This window comes from Aptenodytes forsteri, unplaced genomic scaffold (assembly GCF_000699145.1).
Source record: "Aptenodytes forsteri isolate BGI_AS27 unplaced genomic scaffold, ASM69914v1 Scaffold1298, whole genome shotgun sequence".
NCBI classification, from domain to species: Eukaryota; Metazoa; Chordata; class Aves; order Sphenisciformes; family Spheniscidae; genus Aptenodytes; species Aptenodytes forsteri.
In genome coordinates, this window is record NW_008795184.1 from 37,403 (window position 1) to 54,673 (window position 17,271).

At 38.8% G+C, this 17,271-nt stretch overlaps 1 protein-coding gene across 1 annotated transcript in view; it reads right to left on the bottom strand.

Moving 5' to 3' along the window:
• Positions 1-17,271, bottom strand: part of SLC1A1 (solute carrier family 1 member 1) — a 44,465-nt gene that overhangs the window by 17,547 nt on the left and 9,647 nt on the right. The window contains exons 3-5 of the mRNA XM_009278549.1: positions 4,955-5,047; positions 2,983-3,097; positions 640-682 (exon numbers count right to left, since the gene is read on the bottom strand). Coding sequence (XP_009276824.1) covers positions 640-682; positions 2,983-3,097; positions 4,955-5,047 — 251 coding nt within the window. The remainder of the gene's footprint in view (positions 1-639; positions 683-2,982; positions 3,098-4,954; positions 5,048-17,271) is intronic.

A 17,271-nucleotide genomic window follows, 5' to 3' on the forward strand; every position in this document is an offset into this window, starting at 1 on the left:
AGTCACCATCCCTGGACGTATTTAAAAGACGTGTAGATGAGGCGCTTAGGGACATGGTTTAGTGGGTGGTTTAGTGGGCATGGTGGTGTTGGGTTGACGGTTGGACTCGATGATCTTAGAGGTCTTTTCCAACCTTAATGATTCTATGATTCTATGATTCTGAAAGATGTCTCAAATAGACTCTACCAATTGGCTGCCTTTTCCTTAAGATGGGTCATCAGGTCTGGCAATGGGCATTAGATGTGAGACACATTGGGGTGAGGGTTAAATTATGCAGATTTCATCAGACACAGGCTTTTTAAGAACAAGGAAATAGATCCTCATGACGTGGTTCTTCTAATTCTGCCTGTCCCAAAAGGAAAAATCTTGTCTTATACACTGCTTGGTTTCTGCACCCAGTTCCTAAACAGCGTCTTTTTGCAAGGGATGATCAAGGACTTAATAGCTGATAACAGAGTGTTTATCATAATGGAAATGAAACCAAGATGCTTTAAAAAGAAGTCTTTTTATGGGAGATTAAGATACTCCTGGACTTCTCAGAAATAATTCTTACCTGACATAGTTTTGGGAACAAAAAAGAAGAGTAATTTGTATTTAGCAATGAAAACTACCGTAGCAAAGGAGAATGTTCAAACTTACTTGTTGAAAACAGGCCTGGACAAGGTTTTCTGGGAACATATTCCTGTTAAAAAAGTAGATGCATTTCAACATTACAGCATACTAATAACATGTTGTTTATATAAACAAAATTATAAAATCTGCTGCTTGAAAAACAGATCAGGTTGTGTTCCTTTATCCAGAAAGCAGTGTATTTAGCACCGTCAGGTGTAAAGACATAAAAAATTAAGGATTCAGAACTCCCAACAATCAGTTGACTGTTTTCCTACTGCTGAATTTTCGGGATTATTTTTTAGTATTTGACATTTCTGTTGGTAAGCTACTAAACCCAGTGGTTTTTCTCCCTGCTGCACCATATCCATCATTTGCATGAGGAATACAGGAGACACCATTTTTATAGGATTTGTCAAATATAGGCAGAAAAAAATAGTAACTCTTATAAATGCTATGCTGGAAGAATCAGGTATTTGGTGTGCTCTATTGTAGTTTTGAATTCAGAAATTAATCTTGGCTGATGGAAGATTCCCGTATGTTATTCCAGGGTCAAGAACCATTTTTGCACACTGAAAAATTAGGAAATTAGATCAGAAGCAGTGTAATCCAGTTGTGTGCCTCCTTTCCAACCACCAATTTCAGATTCAAATGATTGCAGAAGAAAGCATTAATTAGGTATTTATTGAATACCCAGTCCAGTACAGAAAAAAACAGTTTATATATTGAAGCAGAAGTCTTTATCTCCCTTCCAGATCTTTCACAAACTCCTGCCCTTATTTTTCAAGTTTTTAAAGCAAAATTTCTTCAAAGGCAAAAGTAGTTTGTACAAGCCTGGGATTTTCCTTAATCTTTACAAGACTGTCTGGATTTGGATCTTAAATCTGATGAAAATAAGTATGTACAAAAAGTTACTGTATTTCCTTTAAAAAAGAATTTCAGATCTCAAACTCCTACTTTACAGTCTTACATTTATTTACAAGAAGTTGAGCTATAAACTGTAGCAAAAACCCAAACTACTCTGAATTACAATTCACACCGCTTCTTACTATAGGAAGACTTTTTTGTGCATGGAGCTACCTCAGACCTGTGAATACGTGTGGAAATGTTCATGTGGAAGTTAGTGGTAACAGACTGCATTAGGTTTTATAATGCAGCTGATTGCACAGTTCCCCTCATTGATTCCTGGGCAAGTCACCAGGAGGAATGAGATGAGCTGTCCAAGGAGCTGCCATTCTGGTCATGTACAGGCAGGAGGGGACAGAGGCTGGGAAGAGCTGTGGATTGTTGAACATGGGGCTGTGGCATTGAGACTGTTAACCATCTCACATACAAACCTCAGAGAAATAGACTTATTCTCAAAGAGGTGTACCTTGGCCTGTGCTGGGGCAGAGATGCCCCAGATGACGGCAGACATTTGCTATTAAATATTACGGTGACTCTTTCAAGGCAGATATATACATATATGTAAATATGTGAGTGTATATTTTACAAATGTCAAAGAACTGTGTATCTGGAGTTGCATCTGCAAATGCCAGTCACATTTCCTGAAATAAAAAATGCTGAGAAAGCCAATTTTAGATATGTGGCAGTTGATTCTTACATGATAGATTAAGTAAAAATTCTACAAAAAGAAACTAGTGGGCAGGAATGGTGATATGGAACAGAGATAAATTGCAGCTGGAGAAAAAAAATAATCCACAGAAACATTTTTGACGGAACTACTTAGCCACTATTGGAAATGCAGCCCTTTTTTGTGAATTTTTTCTAATTCCTTAAACACTTTAGCTCTGAAAACGTGCTCAAGTCTTCTGCAGACTTTTCTAAGGGTTTCCTTCTTCTAACCACTTTAAGTATCTATCATTTTCCAGGATGCTGATGGGGAAAGACTCATTATAAGGTTGCCTTAGATACTGGCGATGCAGCAAACTTGTTGACTGTGCAACCCTAAGAAACCTGTGCATACTGCATCTGTCACTCTGCATCCTGCCTTGAGGAGGGGAAACATAACACTGCAATTTCAGGTGGTTGTCTATGCTGGATGACACAGAAGCTGCCAGTCAGTAATCCGCCAACCATTCAATCCATTCTGGATATTTTCTTCATTCTAGGTAAATCGTGCATATCAATTTCTGCAAAGGAGGGAATTTTTGTTGTCGTTGGTTTATTAACCAAATTCTATGGTGTAAAGAAAAATTGTTTTAACAAACCGCTTTGAGTATACTCTAAAATGTCTAACCTGTTGGGAGGTTCTCTCCTTACTCATCCAAACGACATTAGAAAGCATTTTTATTGTATTACACATCACAACTTTATTTGTATTTGTTTGGACTTCTGCAACAAGGGTAAGGAAACTGAAAAGGAAAACCTCACCTGATCAGATCCAGCATGGCATCAACAGTACTAACTTCTGGGGTACTGCCCACTCTGTCGATCTCATTTGCTGTTTGAGGCACTCCGGGTTTAATGGTCACAACTAAGACAATCCCTGCGGTAGGAGAACCAGAAGAAGAGCTCACAGTGCAAGCAGAGGTATTGGTGCATCCTGCCTCAGTGTATCCCGTGTAGCTAAATTCTTTGTGAGCTAAACTCACCAAATGCTTTCCCTGGGTGCTCATGCAGTGCTGTTCAGAAAAAAGAAGTCTGCAGGTGGTGTCCTTAAATGTGTGGGTCCCAACGCAGGAGCTACTTGCAGCTTTGCCACTGGACTTGGGCACTCTAGCTTTGTTCTTGCACATATGGCACTAAATCACTACTGCTCACCGAGAGGGTAAATTACATCAGCTGGGCTTCAGCTGACGTGTTCTGCAACTTTTGCATGGTTATATTTTGTATAGCTATTTACCTTTTCCCTTATGCAGCTCTTCTTGTTACTAGCTTTCAGATATGAATACAAGTGCGTTGTCCTGTGACCCCAAAGTACAACAGGATGTTTTGGTAAAGCTGGTTAGCAATAAAGTTACGTAAGAGAAGGGCTTCAGAAACAGACTGAAATAAAAAATTACGACCAAGAAATACTAGCTTTGACCTTGTGAATACTGAAATCAATGACAAATTTTCCATTTACTTTAGTGGCTTCATTTTAGGCGTTTTTTCTCTTATATGAAATACTAGGCCTTTCCAAATGTACATTACTTTTTCTTTTTTTTCCCCTCCCTGAAATCCAGAGAAACCTAAAGCAAATGAAACTATGAAATCTCAGTGCAGGGAGAAGGAGGCATTTGGATGACCCTTCAACCAGCCAGGAACAAGGCTTTCTAATGATAGCTGTGAATAAAAGCAGAACTGAATTTGTGTAATTCTGCACAATGAATCAAGTAATATCATAGTATCATAAAACAGCAGGGACCTCTGGAGATTGTCTGGTTTAACCCGTCTCTCAGGGTAGGGACAATTTCAAAGTTAGAAACATATTAACATTAGTCTTTATTAATCTTCCTCACCATGTATTCACAGAAAATTCCCAGACAGATGAGATAGCCTAAATGGTGTAACCCCAGTGATGTATTATTCTCAATGATGCAACCTCTAGAAATTAATCTGGCCTTATATGTCTATATGTGATTCTTTTTCTATTGTTAAATACTGCTTTGCTTTACTAGGCCACACACAATGTACATTTTGTCCTTCAAATAAATACGTTTCTTTTTAGTGGGTGATATCTAGACACAGTATTCACTCAGGCTCAACAAAATACAAAGATAAGCCACAAACTACAAGACAGCTGACAGAGGAGGGTTTAATTTTATTTCTTATTTAAGAAGGCAGGCTGAAGATGTTTGTTAAAGCAAATATGGAAGATTTCAAGGCTCCTTGTAGGGAATAAAGTTCCTGCAAGAGGAGGTGTGGACTTCAGAGAGGTAGGAGTGGAGCCAGGCAGTGACAGAGGGGACAAAAACATTTTAGGAAAGAAATGAGATGACAACGCAGTATTTTCTGTCATTCTTTCAGGTGAGACACTTTATACATTCTCACATCTGAGAATCAGCAACAATCTATCATATTGCTATTGAGGAAATTCACTTTGTAGTTAAGGCTGGCCTTTGACGTTCATTCAGCTTTCTCACTGCTGGTCACCGTTTACCTAAGCAGACAGCTCCTAATCTTCCCTGAGATGAAACGTATGGCGAAATTGCCTGTGGCTTGGTATTGGATATGACCACAGCCCAACTGTGAACAGTGGGACTAACTTCTCCCTGTATCTGGCTACATGTATGTTAAGATGTTTGGTATGATTCCTGTCTCTTCTCCCCATCCTGTCTTGGGAAATTAGTAATGTCACAGTGCTGTATACTTGTCATGAGGCAATGCTGAGGATTTTAAAAGTTACAGTATCACAGAGTACCTAGTATTACAGCAATGACTGTAGTGCAGAAATAATATATGACTGCTCGCAAACCAATCTTCCCAGAAACGCTGGAATCCAAAGCAGCAACACCTGCAAAAAGAACCACAAAACCAAAACACTAAAAAACAGTCTTAGAAGAAATTTGTTATTTTTGCAGAGATAATTATTTATTGTCTCTTATTTCTATACAGGAAATTTTTCCTTATTCAAGATATTTCTAAATACCTAATTGCCAGTTGCACTTCTGAAAAATGTCTGTAGCAGACCAACATATTTGCTTCTGCTTCTTTGCAAAAATCCGGTTTCCCTGGATTTTTCTAGGAAAAAGATAATTGAGCTTTTCTGATTCCCTGATGTTGGTGATGAATTAGACTTCTTTGGTTTATGAAAGTATGTTACAATTTATTTCCATATTCACTTAAATAATAGCTTCATTTTCTTCAGATCTGTAACATTTTGGCTTTAAAACCAAAAGCCATGGGAAAGGGAGCTGCTCAGGGCTGTTACCCCAGGTTGCCCCAAGGCATATACAGACAAGTAAGGCTCATTCCTGCCGGGCTCGCCTTTATTAACAGGTGTACTTTTTTTTTTTACTAAAGCTTTTCTGAAGTACGGGTTGTTCCCATTCCTCTGTCTGTATCTGTCATTGCCAGGAACTGAGGACGGTTTTTGTTAAAGGAGGGGGGAAAGCACTGAGGCAGGTGTTATACTGAGGTCAACTTAACTTCTGGCAACAATATTATATCAAACTGCTCATGAAGTATTTTTTAATTGTTTAAAAGATTTACAGTTATATCTGTACACATACAATTCAGTAACCAGAGTAAAATGAGCATTGTGACTGTAAAACTTGACTGTCTATAACCATACTGGTTAATAATTCACTGCTATCTCTTTATTATACATTTGTGACCCATTTATATTTTTATGTTTATTGAATCAGATTATCAAAGACTGGCCAGATTGCCTTGTTTAGGAAACAAAAATACCATGAGGATATTTAACCTCAGAGAAGCACCATTTTGTAGAAAAAAATAAAGTTGCAAAAACTAAGGAAGAAAAATCAAAGATCTGACACAAATGTAACTTACTGATCTTTGAGCTCAAAAGGGATCTCAGCAAGCATACTTTAACCATGTGTTGATGTCTCTTTCAGAAGGTATATTAACAGCAGTAACAACTTGTGCCTAGAGCATTCATATAATGCCTTACTTGTTCTGTTAATTGTTATTCAAAATGCAAACAGTACTGGGAGGGGAGAATGAAGGTTATTTTATTTCATCATCTATTTGATTATTTTGGGGTTTTCCATGGGGTAGCATATCATCAGACTGACTACAGAAGAACTACATATACCTGCAGAAATCATGATGTAAAGACTATCTCACTTGTACAGCAAATAAGGATAATAAAAGAACTATTCATATGGCAATGGAATACAGACCAGTGCACAGAAAAAAGCAATGCCACAGCTATTACAGGAGGCTGTCAGCACTAAGGATATTGTTTGAGGCACAAACAACAGAATGGACACAGAATCTGGGCCATCATTTTTATTTCTCAGCTTGGGAACTGGGAAAAAAACAGGTAGAAAGGAGGACTTTTGCACTGCTGTGGGCTCAGCTGTGGAAATTATGGCAGTACGAACTTTTGAGAATGGATAGTAATAAACAATGGGTTCTGTGGACAATAGAAGAGCTGGTTTCAAAGGCTGTCAATGTGGAAACTTTTTCACCTGATATATTAACTTAGAAGACCTTACATCATTTTTTTAAAAGAGAGCAAACTGATATTCCCAAAGTTCCATATCTTTTAATGAAAAGTTCGTAAAAATTAGAAATCATGGCATTTTATTCTAAAACTGGTTGTATCGACTGTCAATAGCAGTTAGACAGACAGTGGAGGTAAGATAATAATCTTTCTGTGGGATGGAGTGCTTCACAAAGCTTGCCTTAAGATTTGCTCAGTCAAGAGCCTAATAATCATGCAAGGTTATTTCCCTGGAGTACTCAGTTATAAAGATTCTACAATTAGTATGACACGAAGTTCCTGTGACAGCCATTCTGCTGGCTCCAAATGAAATCCCTTTGCAAACTGTTATGCTCACTAGAGTTACAGAGGTATAATTTAGGGCAAACTTTGCCCCCGCATTTTTAAACTGGATAATGATCCTGTTAGTGAGTGAGCTGTGTTAGAATCCAGCTTGTGCTTCCACTATCATGCCGGTGCTGCTTTGCTAGTAGCTATAAAGACACACAAATCAGTCAGGCAGACATGACTGAGTAAGTACGAGCATGCTCTGAGGATGACAGGTGTGGGTTTTCTTTTTTTAAAACTGCTGTACTCTGAAACAAAACTGCATTCAGGATTATGCTTCCATTTAGAGAATGAAGTAGCATTCACTACAAGTGCCACAGACACAGGTTTGCACTGGGTGCTTTATGCTGCTAAGCTCCTTTTTTTCATGTTAGCTTGTTACACATAGGAAAACACAATATATAAAAATAGATTTCCTTCCAGATATATCCTACTGTCATTAGTAAGCCATTGATAATATATTATAATTGACAGCTACTGGCCGCCTTCTCAAACCAACTGAAAATTAGATTTACTTTGAAGTAATATCATGGCTTTATAATTTCTTCGGACATTAACTGAAAGAGTTAATGGAAGATGTATTAAACAAAGCATACACCTAACACTGATTTCAGTTCACAAGAAAACTTATTTCTCAAACTAAGAAAGCCTGCAGTGTTGTAAACAAAGATAAGATCACAAAACCAGCGTAATTAAACTCGGGTATCTACTGTGGATTACCACTAAACTTTTATGGCTAATTTATTTTTTTTTTTCCTCCCCCACCCTCTCTGTAAACAAAGATAAGATCACAAAACCAGCGTAATTAAACTCGGGTATCTACTGTGGATTACCACTAAACTTTTATGGCTATTTTATTTGCTCTTTCCCTCCCTCAGCCCTCAGCCTAGTTTTAAATTGTTTAAACAGGTTTGAGCAGATAAACTGTAAACTGTACTATACAGAATTTAAACAGGCATGATGGATTCTCCTCCATCCCTGGGCATTTCAAAACTGCAGTATTTCAGATTAGTTCCTTAAATTTTCCTACAAGAGATGTTCTAATTCAGCTACAGCCACTGAAGCATGGAGTACACTTCTGTGGCTGTGATATACAGCCACATCTCTTAAGGGAGATCATCACAAGACACCAACTGGTGTTAAAATCTGTTAATCTATCTACCTCTCTGCCCATACTATTTTAGCAGAACACAGTTAAGGTTTTAATATCTGAAGCCAAATTTGGGAATCAATTGCCTAGTCTTCTGCAATTCAGCTTTCATGTTTTCTATGTTACAGTCTCTAACTCGAAGCTCTTTGTACTGTTTTTCTCTTTTTGCCCAATTTTCTCTAATTTGCAACACATACACTTGTAAAAGAATAAAAAAAGGAAACGGTCAGTGAAATTAAGTCTCTCACATCTTGTCTTTCTTGTCCCAGGACCTCAAAACCCTACCAAAATTAAATGCTGTACTGTATATGCACCTTTTTCTTTGAGGAAAGAATGGGAGGATAAATAATAAGACTGATGTTAATAATTTCGTTTGACAGAGTATTAGAAGGCATCAAAGCACAACAGGGATGAGGATGGTACAGGACGCTCAACAAAACAGAAGAGGCACATATTTTTGGTTAAGATACGTAGACATCCTATTTTAAATGCTGGGGAAAAAAGGAAAACTCTAATTCAGCTGTTCCTTACATTGCAATAACTCTCTTTAATTCTGCATATGGTCCTTTTTTTACTTGAATCTTTTGGTTGGTATTGCCAGGAAGCCTACTAATTTAATTTTCTATTTTTATAGCTGTTATTTTTGCTCTATTACTAGAGGATTCCCAGGGCTTTCCTCTTTAAAAAATAACCAGAAAGGAGGACAATATTGTGAAACTTGCAGAAAATCAGAAGTGGAAAAATTGAATGATTACAACCGACCAGTTTAATCCTGTGTTGTGTCCAATTACTGATTGTTGCATGTGGAATATGTTGTGTTGCCAAAGTTAGAGAAAGACACATAGCTTCTCCGACTCTTACTTTAGAACCCGTGCCTACCTGGTTAAGTGCATCAAACCAAGCGTCCTGTTAAGACTGAATGATAGCACCATCAGTCATCTGCAACTTTTGAAGTCCCTCTGAAATTTCTTTCATAATCTTGTTTTGTTGTACATATTTAGAGCTGCTTTGCTGAAATGCTACTGTATAAAGCTACTTTACCTAAGAGAATAGTTTGATTTAAACAAAACTGAGTCTAAATATGCAACAAGGTGTTCCAGAAATTTTTACCAGTAGCCACTGATGGAAGCATGAATCATTCTTTCAGTTTCTCACAAACTTAAAAAAATGACACTTTAGTCTAACACAAGGTTGCAACTTCATGAAAGACCAATATTTACTTGTCTATTTTCTCTCTGACAAGAGTGGGTTTTCTTCCATTTTGGTGTCACAGGGGAACAGAGAACGTTCCTAAACAAAGCTCTAATTTTGAAAGTGCTGGAAAAGTTATAATGAAGTCTTGAAAAATCATTGAAATATATGCTTCAATGGTACCGATGCTGTTGAAGCTTCATGCAAATCCAGGAAATTTATTTTCTAAACTTTTTGTGACAAACACTTCTCTTTCTTTGCCTTGCTGCTTAAAAAGGTTGTTTTGGAACATTCTGAACACAAACCAGTCCTCAGGTTTTCTTTCTTTGTCCTCTCTTCTACTGCTAATGACAACTCCACTCCCATTAAATACAGGAGTGTCTTTGGTCAATTGCCAACAGAGTCAACCTCTTTTCACTGCTTCCAGGTTGGTCTACAGCTTTCTTATTGTTTCCTAGTAAACGTAATAGGATTCTCAATGACTTCTGTACTTCCCTTTTAGTTTTCAAAAACAGTTATGCAGATCTTTGGGAATACAAATAATGCATAATGTTTCAGGTAAAAGAAACGAAGTAGCTAATAAAAAAACCTCTGCAGGTATTGGAGTCAGGTAAACCATTTAGACAAATTCATAGTCACAAACCAGACCTGTCTGCCACTCCCAAATGGCCCCTGAAATTTGAAATACCCACTGTTTTTTGATGAATAAAAATCCAGCTGAGGTCTTTCAAACCCTGCACTAGTGTGCCAGCAAAACTGCTGTGGAGCAGTGTAATTATATATCTCTCCATCAGGTAAAGTACTGTGGCCTTTGTAACAAATCCAAGAGCAACGCGCACTATGTCTGAGGCATCTATTCAGAAAAGAGGGAATTCCTACTCTCCTCCTCTCCTGACACAGGAGCAGCAGAAACTGCCACCAATTAGCTACATTGCAGTGTAGCAATTTCAAACCAGTTGTAAGGAAATATCTTTCATCACCTGTGTAACTAGATTGCAGACTGTGTTGTTTCTGAGTGTTGGTGAGGCCAAGAGCTAAGTAGGAGACAGAGGTACTGAACCTGTACAGAGGTTGTAGAAATACCCAAAATCACAGCAGTTAATATAACATGAAAGATAAAGAAACCAGTTGTTTCAGTTTATAGCAATATCAAGCTACTAGATTAGACTGAAACCTCTGTGATGGGAAATTATTCTGCATCTGGATATTATAAAGCTTTCTCTGAAGCTGGCCATTAACAGACTTATGAGCTGATGGCAGTTCCTAAGGAGCAACCTATAAAGTCAGGTAAAAAAATCAAGTACTCACTAACATTAATCTTTTCATTTATGTAATAGAATGCAGGAGAGGGAACCACTTACAGTGCATTACTAAAACCTTCAAAGATGTTGAAAGGTTACTACCCCATTAGCTCCTCCTCCTATTTTGTTCCTGCCTGTTGGAATGACCAATATTTCCCACATTAAATAGAAATTTTATGCTGGCATCAACATTTTTATACAGCATGGAGTGGATAGCCAAGTGACTGGCTGCAGTTGCTATCATCACAGAAAAATTACCAACACTTGCAAGATCTACTGTCCAGGGTAGAACACTTGCTCTGTACTACAGGTACTAACCCTGACCAAAAACTGAAACCATGTGATCCATGAATTATAGATTTTTTTCCCCTCTGAGATGTGTACAGTTGAGATAAATATTTTAAACTGAAACAAGCAAATCAGTGCCCCACATGATTAAAAGTCAAGTTCTTGTTCTCTGTACAAGATGATATTTGCACTGTGTTGTTGTGTGCTTTGTATCAGTGTTCACTTTGGAGGCCTGTACAAATGCACGTGTCCAAATGGCTTTGGCAAAAGGTGTAACACTGTAATTCTAGAGTTGTTCACTGTGCTTCATTAATCCTGTGGTCTTGTGAGATCTGGGAGTGAAAAGGGTTGCATTAAGGACTGGAAACAATCATGGGGCTCTTCTGACTTCCAGTGATTATCATCTTACTGGTTCCCTAGGGGATAACACCTACATCCTTAGGGTTTGTCATACCTTTCTACAGAGGTGTCCCAACTGAGCACAAGGATTTATGCTTCCAGGTGTTCTTTTTCAATACATCATAAGAGACTACATCTACAATTTGGTGCTGTGATTGACTCTGTTCAGCAGCAACAATCATACCTAGGCACCTTGACATTTTTTTTTGCTGCTCTACAAATTTCAGTGCCATCATCAAGTGCATCTCCTGCAGTACTTCTTAGCTGTTCTCAAAGCTTCTGAAGATCAGCGGAAGCTGACAGGATCTGTTCTCAGTTCCTACTTACATGATCTAGTGAGACTACCACTGGATTCGCATGATAAATATTGGTCTTCTAACTTTGAAAAGGCATTGAAAAAAGATTGTGGTTTTTTTTAAGAAACAGACTAAAGCATGGAATGCAATAATAGTTATAGAGAATATTCCAAATACTGAAAGGGGATGTCCTGGATGATTCAGGATGGGGTTGAAAAAGTAGTTGTTATGAACCTTTCTAAATACCAGATAGAAAGGGAGGAATAAATGGGAAATGAATAGTTTATGGCAATGAAAGGGATGAAATCATTATAAAATGGAAGGCAGTTCAGGTAAGATGTAAAGAAAAATTTCTGACCCTGGGATATCAGTTTGCTAAGGGACTGCTGTGCTGCCCTGTAGGCAGTTGGCACAATCAGCATTGCAGCATTGCATTATGATCTTTCCCTAGAGAGTTTACTGGACTACATGCATAGAAAGAAGGTATTAGTACTGCCTTCCATTCCTCTTCTTTGCAAATGGTATCACTTGTAGGAAAATTAAAAGCTCTTAGAGGTTATATAATCTCAATTTAATGCCTTTTCAGGAGATATGATGTTCCTTGGGTGGAATATAATAAGACGTTATAAGGAGGGAAGAGATGACACATCAATCTGCCAAGATGGACAGGCTAGCAAGATTTATAAGAGAAATCAGATTTGGTTCATGGATATAGCAAAAATATAGCCTCTGCACTGTTGCAGGTGAAATATGTATGGAGTTAATACAGAAAACCTGGAGTGCTGAAAGTAGTTCAGTTACCTCAAAATGGCTGGTGGTAAAACATATAGGTAGACAAGTTTTAGCTTCCAGACTCTTAAAAGGAAAACTTTAACATGACACTACATTTTTTAATCGATCATGATGTCCACACACAGGGAAATGGGCTAAAAAAGTGAATGCAATCTGTTTTACATAGTGCAATTGTTGTTTACGTCCTGAGCTCCAGAACAGAAGAGCAGAAGACACTAACTCACTTCAGACCCATCCACAGTGGTTGCCACAAGCAGCCCCACAGTAATACGGCTGGGACAGGAGGAGGTGACTGCCAATGCCGCAGAATGGCTGTTGTGTTGTTTTGGGGCTCTTTGCCCTTGAGAGCTAGTGGTAATCATGCTCCATGAACCAGAAGTGCACTTCAAAGTTTTATTACTATAATTTAAAACCTTAAATAATGTAGGGGCTGTCTCAGTTGCAAAGGTCAACTGATATTGATGGGAAAGGAGTAGATGACTGTGACAGAAGTCCATTAATAGCCCATGACTCTGCAGTCCTCCCTGCCTCAATGACTGCACATGGACGGCGGGGACAGGACCTCCAGCATTCCTCAGTACAAACTGAAGGCAAAACTCATTAACAGTAGTGTAACATTTTCTGTCCTTTGCACAATGTACATGATACAAAGGGACAAGGTGAGTTTCCTGCCTGAGCCCAGATAACTAGTTTACTAATATTACACAATGGACCTGCTTTCTTGGACGTTCTTTTGGCTTCAGAAACATAGAAAAGCAAGCGAAGAACATGCAGATATCTCAAGAGACAGTCTCTGAGTATGTTAAGCTAGATCAGGGATTCCCCAAGGAGTGGAAACTAGTGTGCCTGCTGGTGATGCACAGGGCCTGTTAAGGATGCCTCAGTCACAGAGCGTCTCTCAATAGCTGTGCTTCTTGAACTTGCAGAAATGGAAACTGCTGAGGCAGCTGCCACCCCAGGAATGGTGATACCAAAGGAAAATTGATTTGGAAGCCCTGCGTTACAGGAAAGAAAAGAGATTTGTTCTCCCACTATTGCCTTGCCTGTGCTCCTTTACAGTACTTTAAATCTGTGGAGATTTTATATCTAATGGAACTGGCAGGTCTATCCTTGAGCACAGGCACAGCCTCAGCGTGTTTTAACTTAAATTACTAATATAGTGGACAAAAAAAAAGGTTGTTTAAGTCTGAACTGTTCTGACTTTCAAAGGTAAACATGAGAAATAAGAACAAGCTGATTAATACTCTACTTTGATTTTTTCTCATTGCATTCCAGCTCTTTTGTCTCCCATTTTGTACATTTTGTCTCCATTCACCAAACTCGGTGGCATTGTGATAAAGCAAACTAGTAACTTCCCAAACATAGATCCAAGGTAGGAAACCGACACTTTAATTTTGAACAGTGGAAAAGAACAAATAACCTATTCAAGATACCCATCCATCAGCCATGATTCAACATCCTCGTTCCACAGGGAAAGCAACGGTCTCTGCAAATGGGAAAAGGCACATAGCCCAGGTACTTCACTGGGACGTTTTTATCTCTCACGCATTTGTTAACAGGTCATTGTCAGCTAGAATAAGCCAGATTTGTTGTGGAATCGTTATCTTTGTACTACAAGCAAGAAGTAGAAGTAAAAGAGTGTGCAGTTGGTACTGGGAAAGGTGGGACTGGCAGGATGCTTCAGACAGTACTGCAGCAGTAATCAAAGCAGGCCCTGGAGTAAAGGAAGACTTTATTTCTATAGTCATGGAAACCTAGTGGTTGGAACATCATCAGACACACAGCAAGGCAGTTGTATTTATAGCTCACATACAGCTGCCCTCAGAAAGGCAATTGATACTGTCTTTTTTTCACTGTTCCTGAGGTACGCTGTGTGTAACCTACAAATACCTCATCAATTGCTTTAAAGAATTTTGGTGTTCCCCATAGCTGACCCTGCACAAATTCACGAGCCAGGAAACTCCTGTGCATCTGTTCTAGCCTCTTTGGAGCTGCCTGTGAAGACTCAAATTGCAGGGAAGGTCAGAAACATAAAGAAAAGCTTTAGTAATGTTTCATCAGGGAGAAAAGATAACAAATGAGGGAGAAGTTATTGTAGAACTTAAAATAGATGTTGAATAGCTGGTAAAATTATGTCATCAATATTGAGATCAGAGACATGAACCTGCTGTGTTATATGTCACATCTTTTAACCCAAAGCATGATGCAGAAAACAGAACAGACATGACCGCTACACAGCTAAGATTTCTGACATTTATGGGTAACCCTGGAAACATGATCAAAGAAAGGTCATTCATCAGACATGCGATGCCAGTTTTTAGGGGAAGTTTTTGACAGAAAACATTCTAGCCCTGAAGAAAGACCTCCACATCACGGTCCATGGCATGTAGTTTGAAAATCAATGAGATGGGCAGTCTGAAATAACCCCAGCTTAGAAGGACTGATTGAAGAGAGATGGGAAGCAGAGCCATGGCACTTCGGTAGTATCTGGAGGGCTGGGGGTATTGGGTAAGATCCAGATCGCCTGACACTAGCTACTAACATGGGACTTAGGTGCAGGAAAGAAGGCCAGACACTTTGTGTTGATGACTTAGCTCCAGGTTGGGCATGTAAGTTTCCCCAGCTTGCACCCAAGTGCAGGGGAACAACTGTCCAGGAAACTGCACAGTTGTCTCCAGCCTAAGTTCAGTTGCGATCCAGACAGAAAACAGATTTGCAAACATTTACTGCCATTACATACCCTGTGAATCTCAGTCCATGAGAAAGAAGGCTAAAAGTGATTAAAGGGAACTAGTCTGCTCAGTATGCAGACGTGATGAAATGCACTGCACAATTCTAGGCAATTTTCATTCTCTGAATGAAATTAGAGTGGTGAATTTCCAAGACTTTCAAAGACATTTTATAGGATCTTAAGTACTCCCAGAATGATTAGATTTAAGCCTCAAAACTCCCAGGAAACACACAAGAGATTCCTCTCAATTCTTTCTCTCTATGGGGCACCTAAAAATAATGTATTTTTGGTATTTGCCTAATCATTTCTTCTTTGAGAGCATTATTTCAAGGAATTGGATTTGGGGTGTGGAGTATTACACTCAGTACAGGTGTAGTTCTGGATGTCATAGCAATTGTCTTGAGTAACACTCTAGGTTTTTGATTTTCATTTTCACTTTTCCCATGCCACTACAGCAGGAAACAGAAAATACAAAATAATTCCTGCACATGAATGATGCATTAGTGTACTATTAGCATACTATTAGCTAATTTGAGGGATAGAAATCTCTTGGAGATCCAAAAGAGCTAGATATTTTGAACTGAATTATCAGTGGTGGGCTTATGGGTCGGAGTAAATTAAACTTAAAATTCGGCTCTGAGGTAGACTAAGAATAATTCAGAAGAGCATGGCACTACTCAGACTCTTCTGACCCCAAAGCACGGACCTATTAACCATCCTTTTCAAACTTTTCCAAACAAATAAATGCTCAGTGCTTATGTTAGTTTTTTTTACTAGGTTACAGTTCAGCCTCCAGGCAGGTCAGTGGAAAAATTCCACAAATTGCAACTCATACGCTATGTAAAATATGTATGTAAACAATCCTTCCCTCTTTTATACTCTGGGGAATTGGGTTTGCAGAGGAAAACCACATTCTACAAAGCCCTCCATTTAACCAAAGAGGGAGAATTTTGCCTTTTCAATTTGAAAATAGACTAAGTGTGTTCCTGCTCTAACTGAAGAAGTCAGTGAGAGCTTTTCCACTAAGACAGGATTTCCCCCAACAAGTTAAAATTACTAATAGTTTAAATTTTGCAGAAACTCCTGGAATCTCAAGGAGTGATTCCTACTATCGCTGTCTTTGCTGTGGGCTTGATTTACATCATTATGTCCAAATGGACAGGGATCTGGTCACGGGACATGCATTTGTACATAGCTCACTGTCTCAAAAGCATATGTATAAGTTGATGTTTTTCAGGATATGACATTACCTTTTAAGACATTCTAATCCTAAAAAAGAAAACTATATATCCTATCTTGAATAACGTCTTGGTGATTCTTGTGCAAAAGTATTACTAGTCACCAAAATCCAGTATTTTGACATGACATACATTCACAAAATAGCCTCCTGTAGGCATCAAAACTTCCTAGACACCTTTGGACCCAGCACCATGGTCTGGTTACAATTATGCACCAAATGAGCCATTACAATTGTCCCTGTGCACAGTCTTAGCAGCAGCAAAGGCACAATAACATGACAATGTTTAAATTTCTCTCATGGTGAGCTAAGTAGCATCCCCTTAGCTTGTGAACTAAAAAGACAGTCATTCAGGCCCAGCTGATGTGTTGTCACAAGTTTTACTGCAGTAACTTCATATGTATTGGGGCCCTAAATGTCTGCCACTGAGCCTGTGAACATGTACACAGGTCTGACAGCTGTGATCATCGGATATAAGCCCTATAGGGGTCTGCATAATATGCAAATCCTGAGGAGGTGTGCCACCAAGTATGGTGGTTCCACTGGTCCCACCAAGGACAGCCAGCATGCAGGTTGTGGTGCTATCCTTGTATGTCCTGCGTTTAGCCAATAACGATGAGGTTACTTTTGAGGAAAATACTTTTGTGTCCCATTCCAGGGAAGGTTCACAGCCAAACGCAGAGATGTGCCCTTGCCACTAACAGTGAGGTGCCTGTCTTGTTTACAGACGTAGCTGAAGACACATACTGGATCCTCCTTAATTTTTTCATTCCCTTCCTTGTTCTATTCTTTACAGTATTTTTTGGAAGTGTGAATTTTGCTTTGGCGCTAA